The sequence below is a fragment of the Hirundo rustica genome, chromosome 17, assembly GCF_015227805.2.
Source record: "Hirundo rustica isolate bHirRus1 chromosome 17, bHirRus1.pri.v3, whole genome shotgun sequence".
In the NCBI taxonomy this organism is placed as follows: Eukaryota; Metazoa; Chordata; class Aves; order Passeriformes; family Hirundinidae; genus Hirundo; species Hirundo rustica.
Window position 1 is genome coordinate 13,697,290 of NC_053466.1, and position 17,637 is coordinate 13,714,926.

At 53.6% G+C, this 17,637-nt stretch overlaps 1 protein-coding gene across 1 annotated transcript; it reads left to right on the top strand.

Moving 5' to 3' along the window:
- Nucleotides 1-8,940: 8,940 nt before the first annotated feature.
- On the top strand, nucleotides 8,941-17,299 carry LOC120760699 (protein DGCR6). Its single transcript, XM_040081211.1, has 5 exons — nucleotides 8,941-9,118; nucleotides 9,187-9,347; nucleotides 9,974-10,074; nucleotides 14,370-14,510; nucleotides 16,561-17,299. Exons 1-5 carry the CDS (start codon nucleotides 8,997-8,999, stop codon nucleotides 16,642-16,644), a joined length of 609 nt encoding a protein of 202 aa, XP_039937145.1. The 5' UTR covers nucleotides 8,941-8,996; the 3' UTR covers nucleotides 16,645-17,299.
- Nucleotides 17,300-17,637: the final 338 nt, after the last annotated feature.

Here is a 17,637-nt window from a genome sequence, read left to right on the forward strand (position 1 = left end):
CTTTCAATTCTATCTCACTTACAGGTTTCTCATTCTCAGAATATAGGCAATCATATCTATAGGGTTTCTTGGCTTCCTCCTCCCCAACAGGCTATGATGGAACCACCATCTGTTCTGGAACATCTCTGTTCCACCAGGACATCATCCATGGCATCAGAGAAGCACGGTGACACTTTTGGCTCATCCTCTCCTCCACCAACACCGTAACACTGATCTTCCACCCATTTCTTCCCGATTTCCCAAAGCAAAGCAGGAGCTGTTGGGATGGACAACAGCACAGCTTTTTGGCTCGGCCAGCGAGCAGCAATAAAAGCCAGCCTGCTGCCAACAATTCATTTCCTGTTTCAGGCCCTACCAAAAACAAACTCTGAAGGGAAACTCCAATGTGAACGAAACACATGGGAGACGACTCAGAGCTCTCAAAACTATGTAGGAAATTTCTGTCTCAGTGCTCACTAGGAAGATGGCTAGGGAGATGGCAGTGCCAGAGGGAATTTCATGCTGGATGGGGGGGTTGTGAAGGGGTTTGGGCAGCTCCATCAGGATTATAGGGATATAAACACATATGCAGCTGACACTTCCTGTGGCCACATTACACGTGGGGAAATGGCCATTTCCTTCTTTGCCTCCCAAAGTGGATGCACTTTTTGCATGTCCTGCCTTCCCCAGGACATTGGCTCCAGGGATGGCCAGGCTGGGAACGCTGCCGTGTCCCCAGGCCATATGGGTGATGTCCTCATGCAGCCACCATCCAGCTGGCACTGGGCTCTCCACTCAGGCTGCATGGATCACCCCAGCTGGGACCTCAAAGAGGTGCAGTCACTGCAACACCCCCAGAACCATTTCCCATTCCTCACCACAGCCATTGGCGACCTCATCAACATCTCTTGGGGACGGCTGGTGTTTGAGGAGGGCTCTGGTGGTGCTTCAGTGGTAAGAAATAGAAGCCTTTTGCAGGCCATCAGCTGCTGCTTGTGTGCTCTCCCAGTGCCCACCAGCTCCACTCCATGCAGGTAGCACCAAACCCGCTGAGCCAAAGATGGGCACTGTGCTCCTGTGGGATGGCAGCTCTAGCATCAGCCCCTAGCAGGAAGGAGAAAGCTGTGCCCCAGAGGTCCCTGTGAGCATGGGTTGTGGCTCTGGGGCCCTGCACCACCAGCCCTGGCACGGCATGAACACCTTGATCCAGCACCCACGGCTTTGTCTTGGCATGGTGGAGCCTCTGGGTGGGCATTTTCCTCATGAGGAAATGGGGCAGGGGGTGGGGAGTGGATTTTCTCTGCACCCTATGCCCGAGATGCCACAAAACACAGGACATTGATAAAAAATACATACTCCAGGAGTATATGCACCCACTCAAAAATGTGTGTGTGTATATATTATATACATACTTTTTATAAGTCAATATATTTTGTTTATTTATTTCTGGGATGTATGGGAGTGTATGTTACATATAATTTATATATATATATAAATATATCATAATATAAGAATGTATTTGTATGCACTCCTACACACTCCAGGAGTAAATGGTTTTCTACTTCTATATTTATTTTCGTATATAGACACCTACACTCTCCTATATACTCCAGAGTACATGGTATGTATACTTCCAAATATGTAACATAGATTTATACACTTCTACAGTTTTATGTATACAGTTACCTTTATATATATATATATATAAATAAATACACACACACACACACACACATATATATATACACACTTACATACTTAGCTGTTTTTCTAAGCTCCAGGAACTGAAGGTGAGGACACTGAGGTCAGGCTGAGTCTGCCCACAGCATCCAGGTGCCAGCCCCATGGGCTCATGGCAGTGCCACCCAGCACCTCTCAACACCGTGCCCACAGACTGGGTTTTGTGATGCTGAATCCAGCAAGTGCTGTGCTGGGTACTTCCCTGAGGATCTGGGCTTCGGGGGGCTCCAGCACAGACTCACAGGGAAGCAGGGCAGCAGGATGTCCAGCAGGGACTTCACCTCCCAGCACCATCCCAGCAGCAGCACCAGGCTCTGCAAGCAGGACCTGGCACCCCTCTAAAGCCATTTTGCCCCACTGATGGGCACTCGTGGCAAAGCCACAGTCACCTCCTCTGCCCTGTCCTGCGCCGCAATGCATTGCGTGTGTTTCAAAGCAGCGATGCACCTTCAGCGCATGGAGACCCCCAGGGCGCCTCTGGCTCCCCACCCGCCCAGCCTGAGGGATGGGGTTCCCATGGATGTGCCCTTAGCGGGGCAGAGGGCAGCGCCCTGAGCGCTGCGCAGGGGAGGGGTGCAGCCCGACCCCCGCTCGCAGGCACAGGGCTGTGTGCCGCACCTCCCCGGCTGCGCCCCCAGCACACCCACCTCAGCTCCGTTTTAAGGCTCTCCCTCGCCCCATGGAGTAGTGGAAGTGTTTCCACCTGATCCAGAACGCCAGTTAATCCCTGGCCGCAATGAGCCGCACAGAGCAAAGGGACTTCCAACGCACGGAGCCGTCGCTGGGCAAATCCAAGAGCCTGAGACTTTATTTCAGCCTCTGCAAGCATCGTTTGGGGAAAATCCGTATTTTTGCAGGGAAAGAACGAGGGCACTCTACCCAAGTCTTTTGAGCAGGAGAGGAGGAATAAGCCGGCGGAAGTCAGGCGGAGGCTCCGGGTACCTGATTCACCCCCAGCCTGTGTTCCCGGCCCCATCGCGCCCGCCCGTGTTTAGTCTATGTGGGAGCACAAATCACTGCGCGATGTCATCGCTCTGCCCGGATCTGGATTTCATTAGGAGCCACATGATCGGCCCTGGCTGCTGCCGCGGGCTGGCCGCGCTCCCCCCGAGGAGCCGCGCAGGATGCGGGGCGGGGTTCGCGGCACGGGGCTGAATGAGCCCCTTGTCTGCAGCACAGGAGCTGCAGCCGTCTGGTTGGGACGGGTGGTTTGTCCCCCTGAGGGGCTTGGAGACCCCGAAAATATCCTGAGGGGAAGGGAGTGCAGCCTGTAGCTGTCCCCTGCTCAGTTGGTGACAGCAGGGGCACAGCAAGGGGACCCCAGGACCTACGAGCTGGGTCCCTTGCCCCTGCCCAAAGTCAGGCTGCTGACACGGAGGGACACGGATGCCAACTGGACAGCCTCAGCCAAGAGATAGAAGGGGTTGGATTCAGGCTGCTTCAACCCCTGCATACAGTCATATCCTTTACATCTCTTGCCTCCCTTGGATCCTTTACATCCTATTGCAACCCTTACGTCTCTTTGCACTCTCTGAATCCCTTGCAGCCTCCTTGCATGTCTTGCATTCTTAATAGCCTTGCAGCCCTTTCAGCATCCTTTACATTCCTTACATCTCTTGCATCTTTCTCAGCTCACTGAATCCCTTATGTCCACTGTATCTTTTGTGTCTCCTGCAGCCTGCTGTGTCCTTGCATCCTTCATCCTTTGCCCTCACCCCCTGCAGCCCGTGGCCCCTGCACACAACTCCCAGCCAAGCCCACACACATCTGTCTCATCTGAGGTCATTCTTGGTTTTGAGGCCCTGTGCAGTGTCCTGGGAGCACCTGCACCAGCCAGCCAGGAGCCTCTCCAGCAGGTCCAGGGGAAGCAGCTCCTGCCCCTTGCCCAGGCTCCCCAGGCTGGGTGTTGTCCATGGGGTGATATAGATCTGTCACCTCACTTCAAACAGACCTGACACCCTTCTCTCTGCAGGTGGCAAAGGCATGAGGTGCTCCTGGGCTGCTGCGCCACAACCCACATGAATTTGCCCTGGTTGAGCATCAGTGTCCCATCCCAGGAATGATGTGCACTCAGAACACATGGCTGCAGCATCTCCTCTGAGTCTTCATAGAGCTTGGCCCAGACAACCAAAGCCTGGACATGTTTCCCAACATGTTTCCAATGATGCACACTGCCCTTCCAGCTCAGCAGCCCTTGGTCTCCTAGATACACCAGCAGCCAGCTGGCAAGAGAGCATGGAGGCTTCACCTGGCACCACCAAGAGCCAGTGACCACCTCGATCCAGGTCTTATTTTAGCTGCAGCTCAGGGGTGAAATTCCCGTTCAGATATTCAGCTCCAGAGGCCAGAGCAGGGGAAACACTTTTACTCTGTAGTGTTTAAATTGGAATAAATCCGGTGAGTCTGAGGCTAAGGCTCTGGCAGTCCCAGCCGTGCCCTCCCCTTGCCTGGGGGATGAGGTGAAGGCTCACAAAAGATTAAAGTGGCCTGAAAAAGGAGGGGGCAAGGCTGGGGACAGGTGGCAAGGCACTGTGGTAGAGGACCACGCAGCCAGTGCAGGGTGGAGTCAAAGGGCTGCTGCTGGAGCCCCTGCCCCAGAGGGCTGGTGCAGCTCTTGGAGGGTCCAAAGTGGAGTTGGAGGAGACTTGAGGAAACCATCCAAGCCAAGCTGCCTGAGGGGAGACAGATCCAGCCTTGAGGAGAGGAGCTCCCCAGACCTGGCCCTGCAGGGGGCCTGCTGCTTCAGGAAAACCCTGGTTCCAATCCTGGCTCAGATGCCAGCCAGGGACTAAATGTGGGCACCATGGCTTGGGCTGAGCTGCTGTCCAGCCACCGGCCCCGGCCATCTCGGTCCACGCCAATGCCACGGACAGCAGAGTCACTGCTGGGATGCTCACCAGCTCTCAGCCCAAGCCCCAGACGATGCTGATCTGTCCCTGACTCCACAGTAAAGGCAGTAAAGCCATGTCTGGTGCAGAATTGGTGGAACATTGGCCACTTTCAGTGACAGCTAGCTGCCCCCTGACACCACACTCACCAAAGGTTGGGGGGGCCACTCCTAGCTCTGGAGTGGTGACTCAGAGCCATGGTGACATGGCAGGTCTCCCAGGGACTCCAGGCTTGGACAGACATCTCCTGCAGGAGGGTGTGTACTTGGGGTTCTCAGGGATTATTCCCCATGGCAATATGCCCACATGCACCATGCTCCACAGAAACCCCACTCCTATTGTATTTCTTGTCCCCCTTCTTCTACCCATCCTCCTCTGCACCAGCAGCATGGGGAAAGTTCTGCAGCTGGTTTGGAGGCTCAAGAAGCAGCAACAGGACAAGATCAGCCACAGATTCCCCTATGCCAAGGCAAGGAACATCGCACTCTCCCAGTGCAGAGGTCCCATGCCCATGAGCACCCAATTGTGGCCTCATCCTGCCCAGCAGGAAGAGTCCCATCGGGCTCTTCCCCAGCCACTCTCTCATTCCATGGTGGGGGTGACAGGGTGAGGAAGGACAGGGGAGATTTCTCAGGTCTTTCTGTCCCTTCATAGTTCAATCCAAGCTAAGTTAAGGTTCTTCCTGGGCATCACAACCCAACTGCATGGTTGTTTCTGCTCTCAAGACCCTGGCTCCAGCTGCCATGGTTTCATCCTCAGTGCTGGCATGTTCTAGGGAGTTCAAGAAGGACCTGTGCTTCCTCTACCCATGCTGTGTCACCTGAGCTGCTTGTGGGAGCACTGCAAACACTGTTAGCTGGTCAGGGACTGCCCCAACTCAGCCTGAACCCAGCCCCCACGACCCTCCTGCACATCCACACCCTGATGTGCTCCCTGCCTGGACATAAAGATCATGAGACACCCCAGGTCACTGTGCCCTCTAGCCTCAGTTCCCATGTGTGCCATCCAGCACCTCCCCTACATTCCCAGACCCAGCCTGGGGCTGCAGATTGTCCCCAATGGCTGACTCAGCTGCAGTCCAGCTCACTGAGCTCCTTTCTCCAACACAAACCTCATGTCCCTCTGTCCCCATGGTGCTTGTGTGGGTCCCAGCAGAGGACCCTGTCCCAGCTCTATCACCACACTCACCCTGCACCCCCAGCAGCAACCTAGCCCAGCAATGATGATCCCAGTGCAGAGTATGGCCAGGTACCTCATGGAGCACACACCAGCTCAGATCCCTGCCCCAGGAGCCTCAAAATCCCGGCGTTTGTGTCGCCAGCCCTGCAGGCTGCAGAGGCAGCGCCCAGAGCTGCCGGGCTAATGAGAAATGCATGGGACCCACATCTGGTAGCGATTGAGCCGGGAGCGGTGCTGGGAAGGGAGGAAGCGCAGATTTCCTGCAGCACAAAGGAAGGTAGAGGAATGTCTGCGGCAGAGAAGAGGCCCTGGCTGCCCCCTCCCTCCCTCCACCTTCACAAGGGTGCACAGGCACCAGATCGTGCTTGCTCCCTTGCTGGCACTGTTGGAGTGTCCCTGGGCATATGCCCTCCTCTTCCCTGGGCTGAGCCTCTCAGCTGCCCGGCCACCCCCGTTCTACCCACAGCGATCCACAGGCACCCCACGGCCACTGGCCACAGCCATGGCCACTGCCTGCATGGCCTCCTCCCTCCAGCCTGCTGCTGCTCAGGGTCCCCACAGCCAGACACCTCCAGGCTCGAAAGCCCCTCAAAACAGCCTTGAGCAAGGAGCAGAACCCCAGCGAAGCCATGAGAGGATCAAAGTCAAGGCAGAGGCTGCACTGTGCCATGCCCATGAGGCTGTGACACTTGGAGGGGACAAGGCAGGTGTAAATGCCACCTCACCAGCGGCATTTACGTCCTCACCATGTCAGGGGCAGGCAGATGGTCTGGTCGTGTTTCAACCTTCATCACCATACCTGAGCATCACTGGTTATCAGTGGGATTTTGGGTTGTGCTGCTGGGGATATTCCCTGGGACAGCAAAACTGTGTGACAGCAGGTGACACACAGAAGGGGATATTTAGCAAAAGCTGCCATCAAATCTTCATGGAGGAGTATGGCAAAATGTTGGGGATGCTTTCATCCTGATCCACACTGTTGCCCCAGTCGAAGCTGGGCAGCACAACTCATAGCTCTGTTTAAAGGACCCTTTTTTTCCCATTACCCAACATCTCAGCAGAGGCTGCAGCACTCAGCCTCTGGCCGCTCTTGCACAGCGAAACCTCGCGGTGGTTCCTGACAAAATCATTCCATGGAGGTGTTGCTACCAGGCTGGGGGAAGGATGGGCAGGGGACAGGCTGGACAGACGGATATGGGTTAACTCATTACCGGGGACTGGAAATGGCAGAGAGAACACAGAGCATCTCCAGCAAAATGTGGTATCCTGAAAACATCCCTGAATTTCCCTTCAAGGGTCTCCAAATCCCCAGTGCTGAAGAGGCTTTGGGTGGGTTATCTCCATAAGGTCTAAGCAGCCCAGATGTAGAGAGATCTGCAAGTCAACCCACTGGGGATTTGGAGATCCTTGCAGGGAAATTTGGGGCATTGGACTGCGGGAAAAAAAAAAGTCATTTCCATTCAGGGATGTTTTCAGGGTACCACATTTTGCTGGAGATGCTCTGTGTTCTCTCTGCCATTTCGAGTCCCCTTGAGCAGCAGTGCAGCTCCTGTAGGCTTTGAACTCCTATTAAATCCAGTATTTTTAAGGCATTTTTAATCCATTTCAATGAACCTTTCCTCTTACTAATTCAAGACAGGAACCTTTTCCTGTGCTCTGATGCCATGAATGCACAATTCATCCTGCTCCATTTCTCACCTCCCATAGCCCAGCATGCAGAGGAAGGACCCATCACCATCCCAGCATGCGACACTCTGTGTGTTCTCAGGGATTGGAAGAGACCTGGGCAGCCGTGCGGCCTCATCCTTCCCAGGGCACGCACAAACATTGCCCAGCATGACCCTAGCACAGTGTCCATAGGGGATGTTCTCCATTTCACAGGCTGGAATTACTTCACAGAGGGCAATCCCACCAGTGCTGGTGATGCTCCACATTTTTGGCCGTGGTTGAAGTCATCCTGTCATCCACTTTTGACTCATCCACTCCAAAGGAGACAAATTACGTCTGAAACGCTCCCGATAAAGTCATTTAAAACATCTGTAGCTGCTTCCAAGCTGGAGCAGGGGGACACTCCGAGATTCCTCCCCGTGTATCCCATCATGGGATGGGCCGGGGTGGAACCATCTGGAAATCTCCGGCTTGGCTCGGGGGGCCGGCGCGGGGGTCCCGGGGCTGTGGGGAGTGGCAGGGAGCGTGGACGAGCGGAACGGCGAGCGGCATCGCCGGGACAGGGCGGGGAGGGGAGGGGGCAGCACGGGGGGGCAATGGGAGTGAGCACAAGGAGGGGCAGGGGCGGGGCGATGGGCGTGGTCATGGGGAGGGGGCGGGGCCGGGATTGGCAGTTTGGTGGGCAATGGGCGTGGCCACGGGAGGGGCCCGGGCCGGGATTGGCAGTTTGGTGGGCAATGGGCGTGGTCACGGGGAGGGGCCCGGGACGGGATTGGCAGTGTGTTGGGCAATGGGCGTGGTCACGGGAGGGGCCCGGGCCGGGATTGGCAGTTTGGTGGGTAATGGGCGTGGCCACGGGAGGGGCCCGGGCCGGGATTGGCAGTTTGGTGGGTAATGGGCGTGGCCACGGGAGGGGCCCGGGCCGGGATTGGCATTTGGGGGGGGCAATGGGCGTGGTCACGGGGGGGCCGGGCCGGGATTGGCAGTTTGGTGGGTAATGGGCGTGGTCACGGGAGGGGGCCGGGCCGGGATTGGCAGTTTGGTGGGTAATGGGCGTGGTCACGGGAGGGGGCCGGGCCGGGATTGGCAGTTTGGTGGGCAATGGGCGTGGTCACGGGAGGGGGCCGGGCCGGGATTGGCATTTTGGTGGGCAATGGGCGTGGTCACGGGAGGGGGCCGGGCCGAGATTGGCAGTTTGGGGAGCAATGGGCGTGGTCACGAGAGGGGACGGGGCCGGGATTGGCATTTGGGGGGGCAATGGGCGTGGTCACGGGGGGCCGGGCCGGGATTGGCATTTTGGGGGGCAATGGGCGTGGTCACGGGAGGGGACCAGGCCGGGATTGGCCGTTCCGGGGCGCGGTTTGTGAAGGCCGGAGGGGCGAGGTTTGAGCTGCTCGGGGGCGGGGGGGGACGATGGAGGCGTGCGGGGCATGAGGCGTGGGGCGGTTCCGCGCATGCGCAAAACGCGGCAGGAGGGGGCGGGTTTGCGGCCCTGCGCAGGCGCAGCTCGAGAGTGGAGAGTGAGGGAGTGCGGCGGCGGTGATGGCGCGGCCGGGCGGGTTCGAGGCGGCCGAGCAGCAGCAGCAGCAGGTGCTGTCCCGGCAGCAGGAGCGGCATTACCGGCTGCTGGCCGAGTTGCAGGCGCTTGTCAAGGCGTTGCCCAGGTTAGCGGAGTCCGAGGGGGGCTAGGAGCCGCTGCTGGTGCCGGCGCTTACCCGGTTTGTGCCCGCAGTGCCTGCCAGCAGCGCCTCTCGTACACGACGTTGTCGGAGCTGGCGCTGGCGCTTCTGGACGGGACCGTGTTCGAGATCGTGCAGGGGCTGCTGGAGATCCAACACCTCACCGAGAAGAACCTGTACAGCCAGCGGCGGCAGCTGCACAGCGAGCATCGCGGTACCGGGGCCACCGTGGGAGTAGTCCCGGGTCGTTGGGGGGCCGAAGAGGGGAGCACAGGGGCGAGGGGCACAAGGGTGGCCGTCCTGGAGCTCTGGGGGGGGACTGAGGGGGTGGCCAGCTCAGGAGAAATGGGGGTAGCACTTCAGGGAAGACAGGCCTGGGACATCTCTGGGGTGAGGGAGAGGTTCGGGGGGCGGTGGGGGGACACCAGGGAGACAGGCTGGGGAGGGCAGTGGGGGCTTGGGGGTGGCATTCGGGGGGGAGGGGGGTGAGTGGTGTGGGGACTCGGGGGACAGTGAGGGGCCAAGGGGGTGACTTGGAGGACGCAGACTGTGGGACAGTGGAGGACACGGGGGGTAACACTAGAGGGCATTGGGGGACTGTGATGGGGACACTGCGGGGCTGGGAGGGACAGGTTGGGGTCTTGGGGATGGCACTGGAAGGGCAGGTTTGGGGGGGCCCTGTGAGTGGGTTGTGAAGGCATAAGAGAATAAGCTATAGGGAATGACACTGCGGGTTGTGGGGAAGGCAGTGGGGGGAGGGAGGGAGGGAGGGGTGGCCCTGGTGGCACTCAGGGCACCTGGAAGCAGCATGCCCTCCTGAGCCCTCTGTGCCCATGGCAGGGCTGAAGCAGGAGCTGTTCCACCGGCACAAGGAGGCCCAGCAGTGCTGCAGGCCCCACAACTTGCCACTGCTCCGTGCAGCCCAGCAGCGTGAGATGGAGGTGAGGGGGGCTGGGCTGGAGATGGAGGGGTGGTGCAGAGCTGTGTCCTTCCCCAGGGCTCTTACAGCCCCGTTGCTGCAGGAGCACTGCAGCATCTCCAGACAGTTTGGCTATTCCTGCCCTTCAGCCTTGGAAGACACCAGCTGTGCTGGCTGGTCTTGCTAGGACAGACCTACGTTCCCCACCCCAATCTAGAGGCCTCTTCCTCTACCTTTTGTCCCCTCAAGGTAGGGGACAGGCTCTTGCCATCCCAGGTGTGATCTGAGAATTGTGGAAGCTCAGGAGCCTGCTCCAAAGGCAGTGGTCTCCATAGTACTTGAATGATCCATCATTATCTGGTGGACTGAAGCCTGTACAGGATAGTGAGCAAGTGATAGAAAACATGCAAGAAGGCACCTGAGATCTGCCATGATATTGTAACAAGTCAGAAGTACACAATATTCAAAACAATCGCATTTTACTGAATGCCACTCATAAGGTGGAAACACCTCAAGTTTCATAATTACAGTAATTGTTTCTGAGAGCATCCCAAGGCATTTCAAAAATATTCAATCCCAGAGGACTTTTTTTATCACCTCTTGGTGATAGAGGCAGTTTTGTAATGTAAGAAAATGGCGAGTAGCTGGTTATGTTAATCAGTGGAGTTGAAACGTTGGGGGGAAGTTGCTTTGATCCACGTTTGGTGAAAGAGAGCTGTTTCCTCTCTTGGCCCATAGCAAGCACCACGTCAGTGCTTGCTGTTGCTGGATTCTTTGATGTTTCCACGTTCCTCATTTCCTTTCAAGGTGATTAAAGACGGGACATCTGGTACCTGTCCTTGTAATCTTTCTCTGGGTAACTTAGACTTGCAGCAGTAATCTCTACTGCCTGTTTTAAACGCTTCTAGTATTTCATTAAATTGCCTAAATATGTCTCAGTTTACCTTGTCTTACATGCTGTGCAACTTCCTCCTAGCTGCCCTCTGCCTTTCTTCTGTTTTCCTCTCTCAGGTGCTAATAGAATCACTTCTTCTGTGTTTATCCTCTTTGACAATTCTGCTGTAGAGCATTTTGGGAACAGATTGGTCATCTCTGTTATATCTAATATGTGTCTAATTGAAGCTGCACTCTGTGCTTAAAGGTTTCCATGACTAGCTCCCATGAGATAGCTTGGGATTGGGCTCCCAGGACAGGTAATGCAAGGTGTACATTACAGATGTTTGGCTTCTCAGTGGAACCCATGGCATTAAGAAGAGCTTTAGCCCATCATGCAGGGTCCGTGGCCACCAGGGCTGGAGCAAAACTTGTGTGCCTCAGATTTGTCCAAGATATGGCACTTTTCTCTGACCCAGAATTAGATGCCAACACTAAACAATGTGAGGCACTTGTTTTTTTCAAGTCAAAAGAAAGTCAGTCCTCCAGCACCATAAGTGAAGGAGACAATGGCACACTGAGGTAAGTGGGAGGAGGAAAAATCTGGGAAATGAGGGATCTTAATCTGTTGTATCTCCCACAAAGGGAGTGAACCCCTGGGCTGAAGAAAGTGTGAGGACAGAGCTTGCTTAGGTTTGTTCCTTTGGGTGAAGGAGCAGTCATCATTCTGCCTTGCCTTGGGGCTGGACTTGTCTTGAGTTTCTTCCCATTTGTTGCCAGGAGATCCTGCCCTGGATTTCTCTGGAGCAGCTTTTGTATGGTCATCTAGTGGATCCAAGTTCTGCATCCTCCTTAATTGCAGGTGGTTCTGTGAAGGTTTCTCACTGATGTGCTAATTGTGGGCTCTGCATCCAGGAGAGGTTCCAAGAGGAGCCATGAGGCTCCTACCCCATGTGAGTGATAACTGCTCTTTGTTAGGTAACACCTCTTGCAGAGAGCCATGGATACCCTTGCTGCAGACACAGGTCAGCCCTTCCCCAGACTCTTCATGGCCAAGAGCACTGTCACACAAATTGTGAATTTTCACCAGGAATTGTGGCAGGGTGGAGGCATTCAGCTCCCCTCCAAAGCCTTTTTAACCACCAGCCAATGGTGTAGGAAATCCTGGGGTTTGTGACGTCTGCCATTCTGTGCAGTGGGGATAGTTTAACCACGTGGATGTTTCCAGCTGAACATGTGCCTGTATTCTCTGTTACAAAGGCACAGCATGGCATGAATGAAATGTTGAAACTTGTGCTTTTCACAAAATCACAGAGTAAGCTGAGTTGGAAGAAACCTATAAGGGCCATCCAGTCCCACTCCTGGCCCTACACAGACACCCCAACAATCCCACCCTGTGCAACCCCCAATCCCAACCGCTCCTGGAGCTTTGGCAGCCTTGGGGCCATGCCCGTTCCCTGGGGAGCCTGGGCCGTGCCCTAGCATCCTCTGAAGGAAGAACTTTTCTCTGATATCCAGCCTAACCCTCCATGACACTACTTCAAGTCATTGCCACAGGTCCTATCACTGATCACCACAGAGAACAGATCAGTGTCTGCCCCTCCTCTTCCCCTTTCAAGAAGGTTGTAATTTCAGTGAGTCTCCCCTCAGTCTCCTCCAGCTGAACAGACCAGGTATCCTCAGCTGCTCATCACATGATTCCCTCTCAGATCCCTTCACCATGTCCATTGCCTGCCTTTGGATGCTCTCTAATGGTTTATTTATTTCTTACGTCTTGCAAGAAAAGCACAGAATGGTTTGGGTTGGAAGGGACTTTGAAGTTCATCCAGTCCCACACGCTGCCATGGGTGGGGACACCTGCCACTATCCCAGGTTGCTCCAAGCCCCATCCAACCTGGCCTTGGACACTTTCAGGAATGAGGCAGTCACAGCTTCTCTGGGCAACCTTTTCATGTCACCGTCCTCACAGGAAGGAATTCCCTCAACATCTAATCTTTCCCTCTCCTTTTGAAGCCATTCCCCCTTGTTTTATCACTATATTCCCTGTCCCAAGCCACTCTCCAGCTCTCTTGGAGCCCCTTGAGGCACTGGAAGGGGCTCTAAGGTCACACAGAGGCTTCAGTCCTTGGAACACCTCTGTGGCCTCCTCTGGACTCTCCAGCAGCTCCATGTCTTTCCTGTGCTGGGCCCTCAGAGCTAGAGGCAGCTCTGCAGATGGTGTCTCACCTGAGCAGACCAGAGGGGCAGAATCTGCCCACTCACTCTGCTGTCCACCCTACAAAAATGAGCCTGTCATTACTTTTTTATGGGATTTGATGATTCCTGGTGTTCCCTGTGGCTTGCAAAGGAAGCCTGCTGTTCAGTGCAGCCTGGTGAGGTTTTATCACCTCTGCACACATGGGGCTTTTTACTTGATCTGTGCTCTGCTTCTCCCCTGCAATCCTGTTCTCTGCTTCCACTCCTGATTTCCAGCATGCCTTTGTCATCCACATGTTTGCTGGGCTCCATGTCCTCTCTGGAAGCAACACAGAGACTGTCTGCTGAAGTTTGGGCAGATGTTGGTGAGGCAGAAGCAGCCATGTCCTCCTGGTTGGAGCTCTTGTGGCAAAGTCCTTCTTTCATGATGTTCTCAACCTGTCAAAAATAGAGCTCAGTATTCAGATCCTTTCACAAATAAATAGGATCTGTGTAGGGTTTATAGCTCCAGTTCCATATTAGTGTCCAGGAAGCTGTCTTGATGAGCTTCAGTTGTGGACAACAGCTGGCCTGGAGGCCTCACAGTTATAAGTAATTCCAACTTTCTAACTGAAATATGGTTGATGATATAATTAACTTGATTATGTAACTCAAGTAGTAATGCCTGTTGGAGAGCAGGTCCAGGCCGTTGTGGGTTCAGGCTGCTGTTGCTGGTTGGCCTGGTGGCAGCTGACTCAACCAGTGAGGATTGACTGCCCGTGCCTTCTGATCTCTAAGAAGAGGTCTCAATAAAGTTGGCTGTTGCTGCATGACCTTCATGTGTGTATGTTGCTTCCCTGCCTCTGCCACATCATTGCAACGTTCAGTGGCCTTAGTTATTCCTCCAAGGCCCCCTTCAGCCTCACCTCAGAGGGACACGTTGTTCTTGGGCTGAGCTCAGCCATAGCTCAGGTGGTGACTTATCACATAAAGTGATTTGGACACTGATCGGTTCCTCATGGTCTTTCCTGGCCTCCAAACACTCAGAGTAGTCTGTTCCTATGACTTCCCTGCATTTTCTTGAGTGGCAGCTTTGCAGGTGGAGGTGTTAAAACCTGAGGCTATGCTGATTGCCCATGGCTATCCTTGGACTCATCAGGAGAGATTAAGGCCTGCTTGTTCTTGGGTTCTAGTAAAAGAATTAGAGATGAGAAAAAGCTGTGAAGAACACAGTTATTTCACTTTCCCATTGACTTTTATGTTTTCCAGGCTATGGAGCAACAGATCCGAGAGGAGCAGCGAATGATGGATGAAAAGATAGTCTTGGAATTGGACCAAAAAGTAATCGACCAGCAGAGCACCCTGGAGAAGGCTGGGGTGTCTGGCTTCTACATCACCACCAACCCCCAGGTTGGTGTTCAGGCATGGCAGCCAAGATGTTTTGACAAGAGCCTGGAAGGACAGGACAAGGGGGAATGGCTTCTCACTGACAAAGGGCTGGGATAGATGGGATATTGGGAAGAAATTCTTCTCTTGAAGGCAGGTAAGGCACAGGTTGCCCAGAGCAGCTGTGGCTCCCCCATCCCTGGAAGTGTCCAAAGCCAGGTTGAACAGGGCTTGGAGCAACCTGAGATAGTGGAATGTGTCCCTGCCCATGGTAGGGTGTGGGAATTCCCTTCCAACCCAAACCATTCCATGATTGTTTGACAGTGCTCTTGGATTAATATCTTTGAGGTGTTGTTTTTTTTTAATCTTGCTGTAGATAAATCAGGGATGGGTGTGTCAGAACAATCCGTCCTTTGACTCCCAGCTGGTGGGTGATGTGCACTGGACAGACCTTGTAATCAGTTCATAACAAAAAAGCAGAAACCCAGGTACCTCTTGGCAGCATTCCCAACTTCCTGCAGTATTTTTTTCCATTGTGGAGGGAAAAAACACTGTGCCAAAAGCCTGCAGTCCTGTGACTCTCAAATGGGTCTGAAAAGCACTAAAATAATTAATTTACTGCATTTATATTCAGCTTAGCTATAAAAATTGACTTCAAGACTGTTTATTAGGCACCTTGTTCATTCTTGCTTGTGACTTGCTGGAGCTGATGATCTCAGGCTGTGATTAAAGAACCGTTTCCAGTTTCCCCAAGGCGTTTGTTCTTAAAACATCTGAAGAGTCACCTGAGTTTGTCCACATTGTCCTTAGGCCACTGCAGGAATGAAAAAAACCTCAAAATTCCCAAGTCCTGTTGTAAAGCCATACAAGTTTGCAGGGAACACAGAGACAGGCTGTTCTTAACTCTCTTTTTTTCAGCTGATTAAATGTCACTTTGATAAAGACCTACTGCTGAGAAAAGACAGCTTAAATGAAGCTAAACAGGCATTTTCTAACACCCACCTACATGATTCCCAGTTGTGGAGCCTTGAATAAGCCTCTCATTTTTTCAGTGTTGCCATTCCCTAGCTGTATAATGCAGACAGCCTGTTCTCTCCCCCCTGCCCTGCCCTTTATATTGTTTTTGTAAGTAATAATCCTTATTAGGGTTCCTCTCTGCTGGGTTTTTGTATGCTTGACTTTAGGACAGGTGCCAAGCCAAACCCAGATCTTGGCATGTGCTTATGAGTGCCACCAAGAAATCCCTGCTGGAATCTGTTCACGCAGTTCCCATCAGCTGATGTGTTCCCCCTCCAGTCTGTATGAAATGCCTCCTTCTGCAGGGGATATATTTTTACAAAAATAGATTTTTATTTCCATAGCTCTGTGTCTGCAGGGCTGAGTCACAGACCTACACTCAGAAATTACTGGCCCCACTATCTTGCCTCTGAGCTAGATGTAGCTAAAGAGCAAGGAGGTGGCAGGGGAACTGTGAGCTAATGTTGATGTCTCCACTTGATTGTGGTCCTGGAAAAGGGAGTTTTCTAGGAACAGAGAATGAAATGCCTGCAGGGAGTTTGATGCACCAGCACAGCCATGTGTTGCACCTGCCTTGGATCCCACTTAGAGGGTTCCCAAAGCGATCCCTCCTCTTCCTGCCCTTCTATGCTGGGAAGGGGGCAGGGAGTTGGAGATGCTGTGGGGGATGTGCAGAGGGGCCTGGAGAAGCTTCTCTGGGGCTGCTGCCCCTCCTCAGCCTGCAGAACTGACCAGCCCTCATAGCCCCTAGCATATTTATCATGGTGAACATGAAAGAGCCTCTCTGGATCCTTAAGGAATCCTCAAGCACTGGCATTCCTAAGACAGCCACAGTTTGCAGCAGGTCCAGTAAGATGTCACTGCTGCATGTTTTAGAGAAACACCTGAACAAGATGAAGCATTTGGTTTTTAGCTGCCTGGTTGATATTTTCTTTTTTTTTAATTCCCTAAGAACAAGAAGCTCTTGAGGAGGTGGTACACGCACACCAGTCCTTCCTGCTTCCTGCAGCAGGGAATGGCATCATCTGCTTGCACAAACATCTTTCTCCCTTTGCAGGAGCTGACTCTACAGATGAATTTGCTGGAGCTGATTCGGAAGCTGCAGCAGAAGGAAGCTGAGGCTGAGAAGAAATTTTCCTGAAAGAGCAAATCTGCTGTTAATTTCCGAGAGTTTTTCCTCTGACTTCCCTCTAAACAACAGACCGTCCATGCATTTGCTTTGTATTGTGTCAGGAAGAGTCTACAGGAGTAGAAGAAATTGCTAAGGCACTTAGATTAGAGCTGGGGCAGGCAGAGCCCAGTGCAGGGGGTGGTTGGAAGCCTGAGGATGGCTCTCTGATCTTCAGAGCAGTGTCAGCTGCATCTGGCTCAGCTGGGAGCTGATGAAGCATGGTCACTTGCCAGGAATGTCCTGCAGTGATGCTGAGGCCATCACTGAGCCAGGGCTGGGCTGAGCAGCGAGGCAGCACACAGAGCCCTGATGTGTGAGGGTGACCCTGTGTTTAGATGATAGAACTGGGGGGGAAACAATTCCAAGGATGCTTCTGTGTGCTGTTGGGGCAGAAACAACCTCTTAGACAGACCCTTCCCAGAGTCTCTTCCAGGCTGGTACCAGCATTACCTATATTAGTTTTACCTGTATGCTGGCCAGCATTATCACTATTAAAGGAGGATTTCAGCCCAGTTACTGGACTGGTATTTGCCTTGTTCCCACTGACTTGGAAAGCAGAGCTTTTGCTTTGTTCTTTTAAACAAGTTTCCAAATTAAGGGAAATAAAACCCCTTCTGGATCTGCAGCTCTGAATGTCAGTAGTTGTGTTTTTCCTGTCCTCAGTTGATGAGTGTGGGACTTGTGCATTAGATGGAAGCTGTGGAGGAACCTGGAGTGTTTCTGAGATCTTTCAAGGCGTTGAAAGAACTTCGTGGGTGGCCTTATGGTGGGCAGAACTGGTGCTGGAGGAGACAAACACAGTATCAGCTACAACGACCAAGGAGGCTTTTGGAAATTCATGGCTGAGGCCCCCTCCCATTTCCATTATGTGTAGGTGTTCCCTTCCCATGGGGATGATTCTGTGGTTCAGCACCTGGACACAAGACCTGCGTGTGTGGAGTCTTCACCTCCTGGATGAAAGTC

What these genes read in the sequence shown, in the direction of transcription:
- LOC120760699 (XM_040081211.1), top strand. Translation starts at nt 8,997, where the DNA reads ATGGCGCGGCCGGGCGGGTTCGAGGCGGCCGAGCAGCAGCAGCAGCAG. An exon ending in CTTGTCAAGGCGTTGCCCAG is followed by an intron (nt 9,119 to 9,186) that starts GTTAGCGGAGTC and finishes TTGTGCCCGCAG; the next exon opens with TGCCTGCCAGCAGCGCCTCT. An exon ending in CCCAGCAGCGTGAGATGGAG is followed by an intron (nt 10,075 to 14,369) that starts GTGAGGGGGGCT and finishes TATGTTTTCCAG; the next exon opens with GCTATGGAGCAACAGATCCG.